The sequence below is a fragment of the Phaethon lepturus genome, unplaced genomic scaffold, assembly GCF_000687285.1.
Source record: "Phaethon lepturus isolate BGI_N335 unplaced genomic scaffold, ASM68728v1 scaffold4574, whole genome shotgun sequence".
NCBI lineage: Eukaryota > Metazoa > Chordata > Aves > Phaethontiformes > Phaethontidae > Phaethon > Phaethon lepturus.
Window position 1 is genome coordinate 20,485 of NW_010536817.1, and position 14,964 is coordinate 35,448.

General features: G+C 39.5%; 1 protein-coding gene across 1 annotated transcript in view; it reads right to left on the reverse strand.

Annotated features, from left to right (window-relative positions):
• ATAD2 (ATPase family, AAA domain containing 2) overlaps positions 1-12,287 on the reverse strand; it is a 30,229-nt gene extending 17,942 nt beyond the window's left edge. Inside the window, exons 1-12 of the mRNA XM_010286273.1 lie at positions 12,196-12,287; positions 11,616-11,665; positions 10,189-10,342; positions 8,536-8,632; positions 7,468-7,552; positions 5,330-5,437; positions 4,772-4,856; positions 3,683-3,790; positions 2,640-2,748; positions 2,303-2,418; positions 804-978; positions 35-123 (exon numbers count right to left, since the gene is read on the reverse strand). Of these exons, the coding sequence (XP_010284575.1) occupies positions 35-123; positions 804-978; positions 2,303-2,418; positions 2,640-2,748; positions 3,683-3,790; positions 4,772-4,856; positions 5,330-5,437; positions 7,468-7,552; positions 8,536-8,632; positions 10,189-10,342; positions 11,616-11,665; positions 12,196-12,287 (1,268 nt within the window). The remainder of the gene's footprint in view (positions 1-34; positions 124-803; positions 979-2,302; positions 2,419-2,639; positions 2,749-3,682; positions 3,791-4,771; positions 4,857-5,329; positions 5,438-7,467; positions 7,553-8,535; positions 8,633-10,188; positions 10,343-11,615; positions 11,666-12,195) is intronic.
• Positions 12,288-14,964: the final 2,677 nt, after the last annotated feature.

Here is a 14,964-nt window from a genome sequence, read left to right on the forward strand (position 1 = left end):
AAGCAGCTGCTATATAGATACAAAAATGTATTACCTATGAATTTGGTCTTGTTTACTGGACCGCACAGGAGCAAGACCATCTATCTCATCAAAGAAAATAATTGAAGGTCGCATCTGGTAGGCCTAGAATGAAAGCACAGGAATATTGACATAAGTAAAGCAGCACTATTTTAAAGAGAAAATGCATGAAAAACGTTATGGTTGGAAAGTCACTGGGAACTAGATTTTTCAGACTACCATCAGGGATCTCTACTAATTGAGCTAATGGAGTAAATGGCATGAGTAACAGCAGCCTATGTCAATGCACTGAGACTGGGTGACAGGAAACAAATCATACCAGTAGTTTTTACAGCTATTTGGCAACCACCAAGAACAGAGCCGGGGCTTAATTCAATTACAGGTTCCGGAAGCAAGCTTCTGTTATGAATTTAAATGACCATCCTTTCAGCCTGCATCTGTTTCTCTCTGATCTAAAGCCACCATCTCTTGCCTCTTGAAACCTTTTTTGTGGGTTTTTTACTGTTGTTTGGTGTGGGTTTGTTTTTTTTTTTTTTTTTTTTTGAGGTGGGTGGCAGGGGTTTGGTTTGCGAGGTTTTCATGTTTGTTTTATTGATCTTTCCCAATAGACCTCAAGATACCAATCCCCTGAAAAAAACCCACTGAAAAAGGAAACACTGACAATCCTATTTCAGTGGAAGGAACTGACAAAAGACAAAAAAAAGAGTGAGGAGTTCTTAAAAATATTCACTACAGAAAATTACAGTTAGAACTTGGACAGAACACATGGCACATTTCAAACGTACCTGATCAAATAATAAACGAAGTTGTCGTTCAGATTCCCCCACCCATTTACTCAGGCAGTCAGCACCTTTTCTCATAAAAAAGGCTATTTTCCTGTCACCTTGGCTACATTCATTAGCAAGTGCACGAGCAACCAATGTCTTTCCAGTCCCTGGTGGACCATAGAATAGACAGCCCCTGCAATTAAAAAAAAAAGGCAAAAAGATTCACGTAAGACAAAAAACATGATGGAAAAGTACCTATTTCAACCCCCATCCCTAAAACACACAACTCTCCTCTCCCAGCCAAAACACTTCATCTGTAACAGCAGTAACAGCTGAAGTGTAAGAAAAGTCAAAACAGATGGAAGTTTTGTGTTCCTACACAATTCAACAAGGCAGTCAATGAAATAAATAAAGAAGATAATGCAGATATACAAAACCTTGAGAAAAGATCGTAGCGTCCCAGAAGGACGTTTCCAAAACTACTGACAAACTAACAGGGGTGGTTACAGCACAGTGGAGCCAAACAAGACCAAACTTCGTGCAGAATCTGAGCCTGTGATAACTTAAAAATGAACTGGAGATTCGTCAATGATACACTGCATATTCATTCTTGTTTTCACAAAAGGCAAGATTTGTTACTAAAGCATTTCATTCTCCCTTAAAAAGCTTTAAGTTACTTGATTTGGTCTCCCAGACTATCCATTGCTGATGATAAATGATGAAGTCTAAAGCTGGGAGAGTATTCTGCATTTCCAGATAAATACAGCCTTCAACTAGAAAATCCAATACATTCCTGATTCAAAAAAGAATTTCAATGAATAAAGAAGCAAAACACTGAAAGATTTCTTTTAATTCTTTGCAATAGTTTTATTAAAGTTACTGAAAGCAAAGAATTTAAAGTCATATTTCAATATGACTCAACCATAATTGAGTTTTGCTGAGCAAGAATATATAAAGCTAACAACTAAATCTCTAATAATTTAATTTCATAACACAGAACTAATTTAGCTGTGTAAGAAGTGGACAGATTCTTAGTTTAGCCCAAGCACAACAAACTGCAAGGTTCTTTTTGCAAGTCCCATCAATGGTAAAACTGATACCTGAGCACTTGGGGAAAAAAAAACCAAAACTGAAAACCAGACACTGGGTGGGAGAGACAAGTGGACTTTCAAGCAACAAGTTACAAGCGGACTACTACAGTCTACTACCAACAGATAATTCCTTTCTGCTTATAAATAATCAAGTTGATCTGTACATAGAACTCAAAATAAAAACACCCCACCCCCACTTTTAACGGGAAGACAGTTTTAAAGTATATTCTCACCACACAGTAAATCTTTGAACCTACATATATTCTGGATTCTATTAATTTTTAAGAAACTACTTTTTACTACTGCTAAAACCCCCCATATCAACACTGATGAAAATTTTGAAGTATGCAAACTTATCAATATGTCAGTTGAATATTCTCCTGAAAATAGAGGAATTAGAATGTATAGTTTTAAACATGTTGTTACCTTGGAGGTTGAATTTTGAATCTCTCAAAGACTTCTGGGTAAAGCAACGGAAAAACAACCATCTCTTTTAAAGCTGAAATGTGGTCAGAAAGACCACCCACACCATCAAATCGTACCTAGAGATAAATTCAAGAGAACACATTTTATATGTTCAAGAAAGCTGCAACCTCAATAAGGTTCCATCCGAACTTTTATGTCAGCACAAAATAAATATTCTGGGCAATTTTCAAATTGCTTGAGAAAACTGTAAACCAAGGTAGCTGCAGACAGCACATTACTGAAAGCTTTCATAAACACTGTAAACATCTCACTGACACAATGAACTAAAAATACTTACCGAACAATCCATTTGCATTGGATCAACATCAGCCAGACTTGCTCCAATTTTCATTCGATCCTTGTGAATTCCCTTTAAGTCATCTTTCCGAAAGTTTAGTGGAAGACACCTGATTTGAATTAAGGACAAAGAGAAAGGCACTTTCTAACTTAAGGTGCAGCTAGAAGATTTTTGCTTTTATAATGATGGCAAGTGAATCCAGAAGACTTTATAAATAAGCATAAACTTCCTGAGTAGTTAAATATTCATTAAAATTATTTTATAGTTAATGTCCATGGGTAAAGAAAGGAAAATGGTCACTTCAGGCATTAAACCGAGTTAATTATTTTAACAACTCTCAGCACTTAAGAATATTCATGCCAGTCAACACAGCACGTATATGAATGCAAGCTTAGAACAAGTTACTCCATACATGGTGACCACAAACTGACCTCGATTTGTGTCATGGAAGAACCCTCAAAACACACTGACATCTTTCAAAGATTTTTTTGCTTCTACATTCAAAAAGTTATAGCCCAAGGGGATATTTATTTCAGTGTTGATTAACATTGTAAAGGCTGCCCACCACTGCTGGTCCTTCCCTTCGGGACATGTGTGCCAAAAGGCACACATCTGAAAGACATCGGGCTGAAAACTTATTTGTTAGATTGTTATTAAAACAGTTTTTCTAGAGGACCTGTTAAGTAGAAGAACTCTCCATAGTTTTCTCTATTTATAAGATTTTCTGTTATGGTGGTTTTCTTTCTGAATAAACTACTGTAAAGCACAGGAGCAGTAGAATTTTACATTAAAAAATTACATAGAAGTGTTCCTCTCCCCACTCCCTCCTAGAAATAAAATTGCTTACTATTATTATTAAAAATCAATTCTAAAAATCCAATTTTAGGGAGTCCAGTTAAGAGCTCTCAGTGCCAACAGATGTGATTAAACATTGCCACAACTGAGAAAGTGTGCAAGATGAAGAGGATAACACTTCACGGTTAGGCAGATGCAAACTCCTCCCAAGTAGATTCCTCCCTCCCCTATTCTCCAATTTCATTAACCTTCTTAAATCTCTGTTACGGCTGTGCTTCCTACGCCTCTCAAAACGCTCTTCATCATCAGATGAGGAAGAGGATGTGGAATCACTGTTGTGGGCTGCGTGTCTCCGTCTGCAAACATTTAAACAAACAAGTAAAAAAAAACCCTGAAGTACACGCTAAGTAATATCAAAATTTTAAGTGAATTCTATCTCAGAATTTACTTTGAGGTCTATTTAAGTTTCCAGATCATTGCACTCCTTATGAATCTGATTTCAAAGTGTATGACATGGTCTTCCTTATGACAGCAAAATTAAGTTCTTAGGAAGGTAACATGCTTAACTATTTTGCAAAGAAGTTTAATTAAAAAATTACTCATTTTGTCCAATCTCTCACACACACACACAAATCAAGTTTCACTTAGCATTATGTATCCACTCTGTGAAACATAAACCTTTTTAACTTATTTAAAAATTTGACTTCAAAAAACCTGTCTGCTTTTGAGGATGCTAAACATAGTGCTCATGCCTAGCATGAGATGGCATTCTCCATGCTCTAACTGCTTACAGGATCCAAAACCCCTTTGTCATTACTATTGCAATTTATAATTTCATTTAGCATTTTTCTTGTTTAGGGATAGTTTCATACTGAAACATTAACAGATTCCAAAGAGAAACCAGAATCAGTATTTGAATGATTTAAAAAAAAAAATTCCATTAAAACTTCCATACAGGCTCTCCCTTTCATCAAATTATCTTTAGTTTTAAGAAAATAATTTGTATCCTTTAAGATTAAATAGTCTAAAATTTTCAGAGGGAGATTCTGGCTTCAATTCCAGAACAAAAGAATTTCAGTTACACAATCTCAGCCACAACCTCCATAATCACCTTGTCCGTGACCACAAATACTGCACTTTAAAAAAATATAATGGCTAATAAAAAGTATAGCCTCTCCCCCCCCCATATTTCTTTCCTTTATAACCATCAGACCACAGTAATAACAATACTATTAACCTGTAATTACCACCAAGCCAAAAACCGTTGAAAGCATTATTCAGTAATGTGACTGACAGCACTATTGATAAATAAGAACTATCACTAACCATACACCAACCTGTTAGTTCTTTTGCAGCAAGAACCTTGTGACTGAGTGTTTCTAAATGATCGGCCCGAAAAAAATATCTTACGTTGTCTTGGTTCTGTTGAAAGCAATGCATTTAGAATAATGTTATGAACAAGTTTAAGAGAAAGAAGAATAATGAAAGAGGCAGAAAATGTGATGTGTTTCACACATCTCTAATTCCAGGGGAAGTTTCGGGGGGGGGGGGGGGATTTTTTTTTTTTTAAATCAGTGCACAGAAGAAGTGAAAACACACACGCCTGCTTTTTAAGGAGAACTAAAAATCACAAGAGTAAGATTATCAAGTATGTTTAATTACTATTCTTTCAAGGATACATAGGTCTTTTTTTTACTGAAAAATCACAATAACGATGCCAAAAAGCAAGAAAATTAGTGTGCACAGGACAGATGTTTTTCCGTAAAATTTACTTGCAGAATGAAGGTAAGAAATTTAAATAGAAGTTGAGTGTGTGTATATATTCTCATTAAAAAAAAAAATCTCACTTGTATTCAAGAAATTAGCTCTTAAAAGAAACTGTGCATATAACATACTTTCCAATGGAGCTTGATAGCGCTCAACAGTTTTCCTCTGTCGAAAGTAGTAACGTTTTCGAGTGCCTTCAACATCATCTTCTTTCTCTTCACTTTCTGATGAAACTACTGTACATCGACATAATATTAATCTGTTTAAGTACTGCTGCAAATTATATTAAATTCAAAATGCACTACACAGATGCCTATAGGTTTTACTATTACTTTCATGTTATTGACACCATAGATCTGAAAACCTGCAAAACCTTAAGTCAGTTTTGGTTTTGCAAGACACATTCCAGAAACTATAAAACACAGAAGAGCAAACATATGATACTGTTGTGTCCTCACTGAAATTGCTGGGTGACTTCTGATCAGTCTTAGTAACAACAATTCTGTCCTTCTGCTTAGTTAACTAGATCTCCAAATGAGGAGTCAGCTGTCCTTCTCTTTTACCAGTTAAATGCCCTTGGCACACTTCATCATGTTTCTTTTTGTTAGTGCCTTGCCCTGCCTTGGTTTTTTTAGGTCAGCCTCTCGCTGGACTCCTCCTGTGGCTCCAAGTGTTCTCTCCCTGCCCTCCGAGGAGGTCTGATCACCGAGGTGTGCACCCGGGAGCCACAGGCTAGGTCTGAACTAATAACAGGCCTAACAACAGGCTACAGACTGTTCTCTGGCCTGTTCATGATTAGGAACAAGATCACCCCAGTGCTCATTAACACCTGGGCATCTAGCTTGAACGTTTTTTGTGAACTCCATTGCCAGTGGTCAAGTCTTGGCACAGCCTGGGTAACAAGATACTGCCCTCACTGGGTATTGCATAAACTATCTCTTATTCAAGTTCTGATGGGCAGACAGGTGATCAGGTAGAGGGCACAGTCAGTCAAGTGTACTAACCAGAAAACTATTTATGTACGACCAGCCCTTTTTATCCCCTTACCCCTCTATTTTTCCACTCTTGTTCCTCCCAGAATCACCTAAACCCCTCCCTTGTCCTGCCTTTGGTTCCTGCCCTACAGATCTCATAGTAAGTCCTGTGCGAACTGCTTTTCCCCTGCATCCCACAATATGTCCCACTCCGAGGCAGTAACCCCTTAGTCCAAAAGGTGATCTGGAGAGCTGCCTCCGATACGCATCCAGATGGGTCTCAGGCCTGGACACTGGGGCTGATGGCTCTGGTGGGACAGCCCTGGGGGGGCGGGGCCAGACAAAGTGGCTGTTCCTCCTTGATTTGAGTCCTTGACTTGAGTTCCTGCCTGCTGTTGTGCACCCCTGTGCTCCTCTGGGCTTGTGCAGATAGGACTTGGATGGGCTGATGGCCCTGGGAGTAGCCTGGCAGGGTATTATTCAGGTTCCCCATCCTGCCACTGTCTCTCTGAGCTCCGTTGTGGGTGTGCAGAGGAGGTCTATCACAAAACCCAACACTGATCGGCTCAACTACCGTCACATCCTTTCTGTTCATAAGTACAGTCTCGCCGCATTCTGCTCCATCCAGAGAGCTCCTACAAGGATCACTGGACTGCCTGCCTTAATCACAACTATCATTCTCCTTAAAACCTTAAAAGTTTTCCCCCCTCACTTCAAACATATATGGCCTTTTATGATTTAACCTTATTTCTCATGTTCTTTCCCACCGAGTACTGGGATGACAGTTCTTAATTACAGGCCCAGACAGCAGGTTCCACTACCTGCTACACAAAAATCAACAATGTTATCTTCTCCCCTGCTGATCTCTACACTCAGGAGGAGCTTTCCATACACATCTGGCAGCTTGCCTTACTTCCTGAAAATGCTTGCTGTGCTGCTCAAAACCATGAAAACTGTCATGCTCCTGCTGTAGCGAGATCACTCTTCTCATTCTGACTAATACCATCCATTTCTCTGTATTCCCACCAGTCTGCAGCCATCTGTTGCCTTTCATCTTGTAAGCATTTTGGAAAAACACTGATTTTTTTTTTTTTTTAATTATTTTTTCCTCTGAATACCTGTTCTGAGCTCACTGCAGTACAGCCCTGGAGTCCATGACTATGGCTTGTAATGTCAACAGCAGTACAGATTCTTTAATAGATGAAAAATTACCAGTAGTTCAGCTCGTCTCAATTATTTAAGACAAGGCTTTTGGCTAGAGCATCGTAAAGAATGTTTAAAACAGAACTAACCTACAATGGCATCTTGATTATCAGCTATTTTTTCATCAGCCCTTTGGATTTCTTTCTTTCCTCGGGAGTACATATCGAGATTTTCCTAATTAAAAGAAACAAGAAAGATCAGGCACAAATATGCAGAAAACCTGACATGGGCATACGTGGTGCCTATATAGTAACATTATCAAGATACTCCACATATATAGAAGATTAAATTAAGGTATAGGAGACAACAGGACCATCATTCTGGCACGCAGGATTAGTAACAAGAATTTTTGCTCTAAAATAAGGTTTAGCACATGTGATAGTTAAATACTTATGCAGATACAAAACCAAGTGTATCAATTAATCACAGGTTAAAAAACAAAGAGTGTGGTAGAACCCAGGAAAAAGCAATGCCTAGCAGTCAACAAAAAAATTCATATGGGCATTTGAGAAATTATATACAAAGTACTATGGGCAATTCCAGTTTCATTAAAAAAAAAAAAAGGAATTCAGATCTAAACAAAAAACTATGAAAGCAGGCTAAGAAGATGTAAAAAAATAAAGTGTCTGTCATTCAAAAGGACAGTAGAAGAACTTAGTTTAATAGAACAAAACTAAGACAGAGGAAATATGATTGCTGTATATAATTTTAACATAAGTTCCTCTAGGGGTAGAAGAATACTTAAGCTCACAGGCAAGGCTGGCACAAGAGCAAACACAGATAAAGCAGACATCAATTAATTCATTTTTTAGTAAGATTTGAAGTGAAAATCCAAGCCCTGAAACAGCTGTTTGTAAACAGTGTTCATTCAAAAATTGTAAAGCCATTCAGAAATTGTAGTGTAGGCCATGTATTTCAGCGTATCACTGCTATTTCATGTCTTCTGAAGAAGATATTTCGTCCACCCTTAGAGCGTATCTGTAGCGTGCCCATAACAGTATGATGTTAAATTATAATTAGAAAGGGGAAAAAAAAAAATTATTTTAGACTATGCTATTCTTTGGAAGAAGTAATTTCAACTAAATTAAAATTACAACTAATTCCCCTATGTGAAATACACTACTTATAAAAAAATAGTAAAATAAATTAGTATCTACTTCTTCTGCATCGTGGAACACCCCAAGGTCTTCCATCATTCGCCGTCTACGCATCTTCTCCATGTCATCCATTTTTTGCAAGACTGCTTCTGCAGTACTAAGATAAAAAGTTGACATGTAAGAGCAAAGATAGGCAAGTACAAAAAAACCCCATTTAAAACGGTACACATAACCAGTATGACATTTTAATATAGTATGCACAAAGAAAGAGTCATTGACACAGTCAAGTTTTTAAACACTACTTCAAAATTAGGTCGTTTACTTTTTTTATAGAGAGATTTAAAAAGAAACATTTTGAGGATTTGCAAACACACGCTGTTTGCAGGTTTATCTTCCCCTCTCGCTGAACACAGGAAAAAAAAATCTCTTTTAGTAGGAAAAAAATAATTCTGAATAGCATAGTAGGATAACAGAAAGAAATTATGGCAGTTTTTAATAGCACTTAAGTTGCTCTGCATGATAGCATTAAGTCATCTTTAATTCACAGACTTCCTCAGACAACACGCCGCTTATTCTTCTCTTAACTGTAATTTAAGTTTCCTGTTGGTTTTCCATGACTATGTATGTGGAAAAAACATCCCACTGCTGTTACACATCACGAAGCTTTCAAAACACAGTGTCAATTTGGGCTTCACAAAGAGAATTAAGGCATTGACAGACAGGCAGAAACACTAGGACTATTTCGGCTGTAGTTAATGATGTTAGTAATTCGGCTGTTTCTGACAGACAGACAGGCAGAAACACTAGGACTATTTCGGCTGTAGTTAATGATGTTAGTAATTCGGCTGTTTCTGCCTGACAGACAGGCAGAAACACTAGGACTACTTTGGCTGTATCCAACTTTCCTCAGTATCTTACCTCAAGCGAGCATTATAAAAACACTTGTAAGCACGGAAAAAAGTTAATCAAAAATGAAGGCACTTCTGCTGCTAAGAAAATTGATTCAGGGAGCAAGTTAAATCTAATGAAAGTCACAACGTAAAGTGATCATTTTGGTTCACAATACAACACATAAACCCACGGAGCCCATAGATAAAAGATGCTCTACTATGAAGATGTCTGTAACTGGCAATCCCAAAACGAAGACACCAGTGGCCAATTTAAACATTGGCTGTGCCCAAATTCTTTACACATGAAGCACCTTCCAAATACATCCTCCCGCAAACACTCACAGACCTGCAAGTCTTAAACAGCCCAAGCACCTATTTCCAAAAAACTCAGGTTAAACAGCTTGGCTGCTAAGTACAAAGGCCCACACCTTACATAAATCAATATAGTAACAATAACTGCAAGACATACCAGTGCAGGCAGAGGAGGAGAGAGGAGACCCTACCTGATCAACGGAAAAGGAATGTTAGCAGTGGTTGCTAAGTACACTCTGAGAGTTCCAAGCCATATGGCCCTGGTGGGACTCTACTGTGGAGGGCACCTGCAGCCCAGCAGTTATCACAAGGACGTACTGTATACATAGGTGCAAGTAGGGAAGTCTCAGCCTAACCACTGAAGACATTTAGCTCTTGCTGCTGGGAATAACAATACCTTTTTCTGTTGTCAAAAGAAGAAAGTCTCTAGCCAATATTATGCCATAGCACAAAGACTTGCTAATAAGGCTCATTTTAGTAGCTTTACAAGATGATGAAAAAACCCACTTACTTTGTTATAAGTTTGTCAAACAAAACAGATTGATTTGTAGTAGTGTAACAACTTTGTTGAAGTCTGCAGCTTCGGCGGACCTCCAAATCCCCATTTTCTTCATGGACTTGTTCTGCAGCTTTTGCATCAGCTCTGGTCTTCAGTGTTCTGGTGACTAAAATGCATTAAGACATAAAATATTTTGAGACAGAAAATATGTTATTCCCTTTATTTCCCATTTCACTCTAGTAAAATGTAAAAAAATCTGCAGTGGATTGTTTTTTTTCTTTAAATACTGAACTAGGAGTTATTGTCATGACCACAGCATTCAACTTATATTACTTAAGTTTAAACTGCCTGCTTAAAAGCATGACTTGTATAGCTTAATAGACTGGAAAGCTAATCTGATGAAAACAAACAGAACAGAAGTTTAATCCAGTTACTTCTTTCTGGAAAAGTGAAGACAACAAATACCTCTCTCTGAGGTGTTTTTACTCCATTCATGTAAAATGGTATCTAACGTTTTTTTAAAAAAATTATGTGGGAAGTCTCTTCTTAAGACGCATGTTTTTAGTATGCTGTTTAAACATTTATTTTATAAATGAAAGTTTAAACTTTCATTTTCTGCATCATGACACAAAAGCTCTGGAAGATAAGAAATGCCTCAAGATTAACTCCCAAATACCAAAGAACTCAAAACGCTTGCTTGCTTTAAAAAAAAAATCTGCCCAGTATTTACCACACAGCATCCTTTGCCACAGGTTTGCTACTTGCACTGTCATTAAAACAGCTACGGGAGGTCAGTGAGAAAGTAGCACACAATTAGAACTTGGGTTACTACACACAAAGTGCATTTCAGGCCCCTTCCCGGGTTCAGCCCATGGCTGGCAGGACACTGCCTGGAACTAATGGACTTTCCCAGCTGCCAGCAAGCAGCCTCACGGCACCAAGCCCACCTGTGTACTCAGCATAGCAATTCGGTTCCAAGGCAAACCACTGAACTTCAGTGACACCTTCCCCACATCAGTGGGTTTGTGTGACCGAATTCACAACCAAATTACTTTTTAACTCATATATAATACTGCGATGTTCCCTCCTACTTGCAAAAACAATTTTCAATTAATTTGTGTCCTGCAGACTCCATAAAATCTATGCCACGAAGAAACCAGAGCTAAGGAACGGATTCTCTAGTGCCTAAGAGCAGACAGGAACGCACGCTGAGTTCTCCACAAGCCTGAAAAGAATTAATAACGTATTCTCCTATTTCCACCTACCTCTTTTCATAAAATTCATAGCAAATTCACTGTCTTTGAGATATCTATTCTCACAACTTCAGCTGATTTTGGCTAATGAGTTCAGAAGTTTTGGGGGCCAAGTTAGAATGACCAAATGCAGTCCTTCTCAGAAACCAGGCTAAAAAGGAATCCTGAGTAATTACCACTACTTACTTTCTTTATATTCTTCTTTTTTTTGGTCTGCTTTTGGCTTTGCCAACTGCCTACATTAAGGGAGAAGAGAGAGGAAAGGTGAAAAGAATTATTGTATTAGAATTATTTTATAGAAGTATTATATCATACTGTATTGCGCTGTATAGTTCCTCCTCAAGACTGGGGAACTTCACCAAGATTATAATCCGGTGCTCCACGTCATGCAAAGAAAAGCCGGTGGATCACAAGGAGGATTCAGATCCCAAGTCTGCTGCATACCATATGCACACACTTTTATAAGGACATTTCCTAACCTGCTAATCTTGAAGTCTCAATAGAGTAAAAAATATCTCAGTAACCGAAGTGGAGGAGATATCTCAAAGGACTTGGGGAAAAAATGCACTTTTTTTTTTATACAAGCAGAAGACTCTTACAAAGAGTGACTCTAGTTCTAAAATACTAGCACTGACATTAACATAATCATATTTCCCCACAGATTTTTGGCTGTAGACTTATCACAATGTGACTCATTGTGCATGCTTTCATTTTTTCTTTTCATTCAATAAATTGAACTGAGATTGGACATCTAGAAATACAATACCTTGTACAGTGTCTTCGATTGACATTTTCACTTAATATTTCCATGCTTTTGTCAAAGCTGGAGTCTGAACAGGGCAGCATGTTTTTTCTCATTGATCTTAAACAGTGTCCATTGAAACATTCAATTTTGCCAGAGGAAAATTCCTAGGAAAAGAAGGAAATAAGAACATATTTATCTGAGCCATGTATGTTGAGCTAAAAAGAAAATTCTGCCTCATTTAGGCAAGTTTATTCTGTAACTCTTCTGAACCAACAGTGATGCAATTAGCAGCAGGTTAGCCTTGAAACCACTTCTGCAGCAAGAAGTAGCTCTCAAACAAAAAACAACACCTTTCAAAGCTAAAGCTCCCCTCTGCCATGCTTTTCTTGTGGACAACTCAGCTTAATATCCTTTGAAAAAGTTATTGCAGCAAAGACTTTCATATAAACTTAGCATTTCATAAGAAAAATCAAAACCTTTTATTTCAGAATTGCTTTGGAGTAGCAGTAAAGCTTGACCTCGCATATCCAGGGATGAAAATCTAGTTGGGAGAGTTTTTCTCCTATCTCTGTTCCATTTGTAACTGTATGCAAAGGCACATAAAAAGATTCCCTTCAGGAGGATGGCATTTATCCACAGGAAATCAAAAGGAACTCAAGATACACTTTTTTAAGGCTACTGATCTTGTTCACATTGGCATTTCTGCAAGGAGGATGAGTACTATCGATTTCCAACACACCTGAGGGAGAAGATGCCATCCAGAGGGACCTGGACAAGCTCAAGGAATGGGCCCATGTGAACCTCTTGAGGTTCAACAAGGCCAAGTGCAGGGTCCTGCACTTGGGTTGGGGCAACCCCTTGGTATCAGCACAGGCTGGGGGATGAAGGGATTGAGAGCAGCCCTGCTGAGAAGGACTTGGGGGTACTGGGGGATGAAAAGCTGGACATGAGCCAGCAATGGGTGCTCACAGTCCAGAAGACCAGCCATATCCTGGGCTGCATCCAAAGCAGCGTGGCCAGCAAGGCGAGGGAGGGGATTCTGCCCCTTGACTCCACTCTGGTGAGACCCCACCTGGAGTCCTGCATCCAGCTCTGGAGCCCTCAGCACAGGAAAGACATGGACCTGTTGGAGTGGGTGCAGAGGCGGCCACAAAAATGATCCGAGGGATGGAACACCTCTCCTATGAGGACAGGCTGGGAGAGTTGGGGTTGTTCAGCCTGAAGAAGAGAAGGCTCCGGGGAAGACGTTATTGCAGCCTTCCAGTACTTAGAGGGGGCCTAAGAAAAATGGGGACAGACTTTTTAGCAGGGCCTGTAGCAACAGGACAAGGGGTAATGGTTTTAAACTAAGAGGGCAAAGTTAGACTAGATATAAGGAGAAATTTTTCACATTGAGGGTGGTGAAACAGTGGCAGACATTACCCAGAGAGGTGGTAGACGTCCCATCCCTGGAAACATTCCAGGTCAGGTTGGACTGGGCTCTGGGCAACCTGATTGAGTTGGAGATGTCCCTGCTCATTGCAGCGGGGTTGGACTAGATGACCTTTAAAGGTCTCGTCCAACCCAAACTATTCTATGATTCTACAATACTATGTGAGGAAAGCTGGGATGACCACGAGAGGGGGCTTCTTCAGTTTACAACCCAAAGTTTCATTAAGAGTACGCCAAACTAAATCTCACACTTGAAAAGGGCAGAAAACAGACCAGATTCTTCTACTTCTTGACGTTAACTTTACCAATAGGTACTTCCATTAGTAGCTTATGGAGGCGATGACAGAGGCATGAAGCAGGTCGCTGTTAAGAGGGCAACAATGGGTGCGCAAGGCCCTTGCGGGGCCATGCAGTGAGAGCTGTGGCCATCCAATGCTGAAGGGTCATCCCTGAGCCACGGAGCTGGGCAATCCTGTAATTGTCTCGTCGGTCTTCTCTTCAGTCAACCTCAAACAAGTCATCTGCACTGCTCACCTGACAGCTGCTCATGATAAGACAGATCTTTTGCACGGGGAGGATTTCAGTCACCTTTCCTTCGTCAGTCGTTTTAATGAGTGCCTCCCTTCCTGCAGCCCTCTGGGCTGGTGGAGCCAGGCTTCATGAGATGACTCCCAGAGCTGGCTTTTGAATTTGGGCATCTGAGATGAAACCCTTAAAGACATTTTCTGCTTCTTGGATCCAGCACAAATGGATGTAACAAGACCTAAAGCTTAATGAGAGGCAGTCTGATCTGTCAGAGTCACCTTTAACATTTTCCCTCTCAAAGGTTTGAGAAAGAAATCGTAACAGAAAGCCTTTCAACTCATTTTTAATTTCACAGAAAGGTTTATTTGAAGAAGGCAGGTTTTTGTGCATGCTCACACATAGGAGTACGTAAAGACTTAAACTAATGCTTTCAGCATTCATCGCTGAGACAACCAGGAAAAAAAAAAAACCCAGACCAAGAAATAATGATGTTCTCTCACCTGCAAGTGTACTGAATACCACTCCTATAGCTGGTATGACTATGGCTTATGTATCATCCTATAAAATCTACAGGCATGCCTGGGAACTACCTATAACGTTAGGTTACATGGTTAAAGGCTAATCTGCATAAACAAAAAGCAGCGGAGAGGCACTGGCGGGCAGAGGCAGCCCAGCATCGCTCCTCGCAAGGCCATGGGTCAGCCCGAGGCCCGGCTCCAGGCTGAGGGACCCCCCGGGGCTGCGGGCAGGAGAGGCCTCAGGGGTCACCTCACAGACCCAGTAAGGGTCCCTGCCTAGAAAACAACCCATTGCGGGACGCCGACCACCACAGTC